The sequence below is a fragment of the Bison bison genome, unplaced genomic scaffold (assembly GCF_000754665.1).
Source record: "Bison bison bison isolate TAMUID 2011002044 unplaced genomic scaffold, Bison_UMD1.0 scf7180017864063, whole genome shotgun sequence".
In the NCBI taxonomy this organism is placed as follows: domain Eukaryota; kingdom Metazoa; phylum Chordata; class Mammalia; order Artiodactyla; family Bovidae; genus Bison; species Bison bison.
Window position 1 is genome coordinate 16,066,926 of NW_011494635.1, and position 2,222 is coordinate 16,069,147.

Genomic DNA, 2,222 nt, shown 5'->3' on the forward strand with positions numbered 1-2,222 from the left:
GCCACGTTGCGGGGGGAACACAGGCCCAGCCACCGGGCCTCCTGAGCTTCAGTTTCCTCGGTGAAAATGGGCTTGTTCCCCTGATGCCTGTTTCCTTCACAGGTCAGTGACTAGCAAGGTGACTGCCAGCACCCGAAGCCTCAACAAGGAGCCATTGACTGGGGGGGTGGGGCCGGGGGAGCCTTGGCAACAGCATCCACCTCCTCCCAGCAATTCTCCCCCAACCCCATTCCGCTCACCCTGGCAACTTGGTGCACTTTCCCACAGGCCGGGAAACGAGATGGGGAGCCTTTCTGTGTCTCAGGCTTGCAGAGGCCCTGGGTGGGGGGAGGCTCAGGGCCACATCATCCAGCTGCTGCCCCCACAGCTGGAGGCTGTGGGGTCCTGCAATCCCACCAGTGGAGACAGACCTCCGCTCGAGGGGACTTGAGGGGCATAAGCCCAGCCTGTTTCCCCAGAGGGTTGTGTTTGCCAGTTAGGAGTCTGGGAATTACCGTCCAAAGTGCTGTTAGCTCTGGACGAAGGGAATGGTCTGATGTGATGAGCAACTCTCCCAAGGAGACACTTGGGTGCACTCTGGGCCCCAGCCTGACTAGGGGAGACCCCCTTTCCCTGGGCCTCAGTTTCCCTGGGTGCACTGGACCACAGATTTCACGCTGCGTCTCTGGGTTCCCTGAGGAGGGGCAAGGATGGGGCTCCTGGGCAGTACTCTGTGGCAATTTGCATTTTATATTAGAGCTTCCTATGAGTCCAGTGGGAAAGTGTTCTGTGCTGGAAGGCCCGCCGTTCTGCACTCCCAGCAGCCATCCACTCGACTGGTTGGGGGCAGGTGCCCCCTTGGAAACTGCCTAGTGATCAGGGAGAGGCCATAGTGCCCCCACCTTCCTTCCTGGTTGGCAAAGTGTGACTGGAGTGACTCAGAAGTGGGGATAGCAGCACAGTGGCTGATGGGGCGTGCCCCTCTCGAGAGGCAAAGCGGGGGCAGAACCCCACAGGGCAGGTTGAGGACTCTCCTGGGGCCTAGTGGCCCCAAATGCTAATTTTCTTTACAGAACCAGACTGTGAGTGGGGTGTCAGGGTAGGACAGGGGAGGGGCATCAGGAAGGCCAAGGAGGCCACAGGAGGCACTGGCTCAGCGACCCCCAGAGGAGCTCAGGGACTGTCTCCTCTGGGGCTCCAACCGTGGAAATGATGCCTCCAGTCCCCCCTCTTGCCCCTGCTTTCCTAGCCCGGCATGGCAGGCCAGCCGGCAGGAGCGGGCAGAGGACTGCTGAGTACAGGTGCATGAGCCTCAGAGGTTGGCGCAGGGTGACCTCCACAGCCTACAGGTGAGCCCTGCAAACCCAGGCGCAGGGGAGCAGGGCTTCTAACTTCCCCGAACAGCCATAGCCGGAAGGTGCCTTTAAAAAGGAAGCTTTGTTCCTTTCTGTGGCCAAAGCTACGAAGGGTCACCTGCATAGATGGGACCGCGCCCCCCAGCACACCTGCCCCTCCTTTGGATGCAATTTGCCAGCGCTCCAGGAGCCTGGTTCTGTTTGCTCTCTGGGTGGGAAGTCCAGCTGGAAACTGGGGAAAGCCGGCTGAGACTAGCCTACTCTGGAAGGCTGACAGGGCACCGAGAGGTCAGGAAAGGCATCAGCTTCCAGATCACTGGTTGGCCCTGAGCTTAAGGTGCCAGAATGGGGACCCCCACAGAAGCTGGGAGGCCGGGTGCTATGGGCTTCCTCCTAGGGCCCTGGAGGACCCGCAGCCTTGTCCCTGAGCTGGCAGGCAGTGCCGCTGGCCGGGCAAAGGGACATCCTCCACAGGTGCTGGGGACACAGAACCAGCAAGTCTGCTGGTGCAGGTGACCCAGATGTGGCGACTGATCAGAACGCCAGACCCAGAATCCTGGTCTCCGGCACGGCTTGCTGGGAACACGTAAGGTCATGACAGGATCAGCCATAAAAAGTCTGAAGACCTTCATCCCCTCACTCTGCCCAGTCCAGAGTCTCGTCCATGCCCTCAACTTTTCTAGAAACTTCTGCTTCCTGCCAAAGGCCCCCATGCCTGAGAAGCACCCATGGTTGAGCAAACACGAGGTCACGTGGACCCTTGATTCAGAAAAGGGAACTGTGCCTGCTGCTGGGGACAGAGGGCAAGGGCCAGAGAGAAGCGGGGCTGAGGCTGCCGGCTGCCCTGTCAGGGATGTCCCAGGAAAGGCCCTGCCTCTGGGGGGGCCA

The 2,222-nt window shown here is 60.4% G+C and overlaps 1 protein-coding gene across 1 annotated transcript in view; it reads right to left on the reverse strand.

Annotated features, from left to right (window-relative positions):
- The window catches only part of SLC17A9 (solute carrier family 17 (vesicular nucleotide transporter), member 9), a 14,924-nt gene that overhangs the window by 11,128 nt on the left and 1,574 nt on the right, over nt 1–2,222 (reverse strand). Inside the window, exon 2 of the mRNA XM_010836653.1 lies at nt 1,852–1,910. Within this exon, the coding sequence (XP_010834955.1) occupies nt 1,852–1,910 (59 nt within the window). The remainder of the gene's footprint in view (nt 1–1,851; nt 1,911–2,222) is intronic.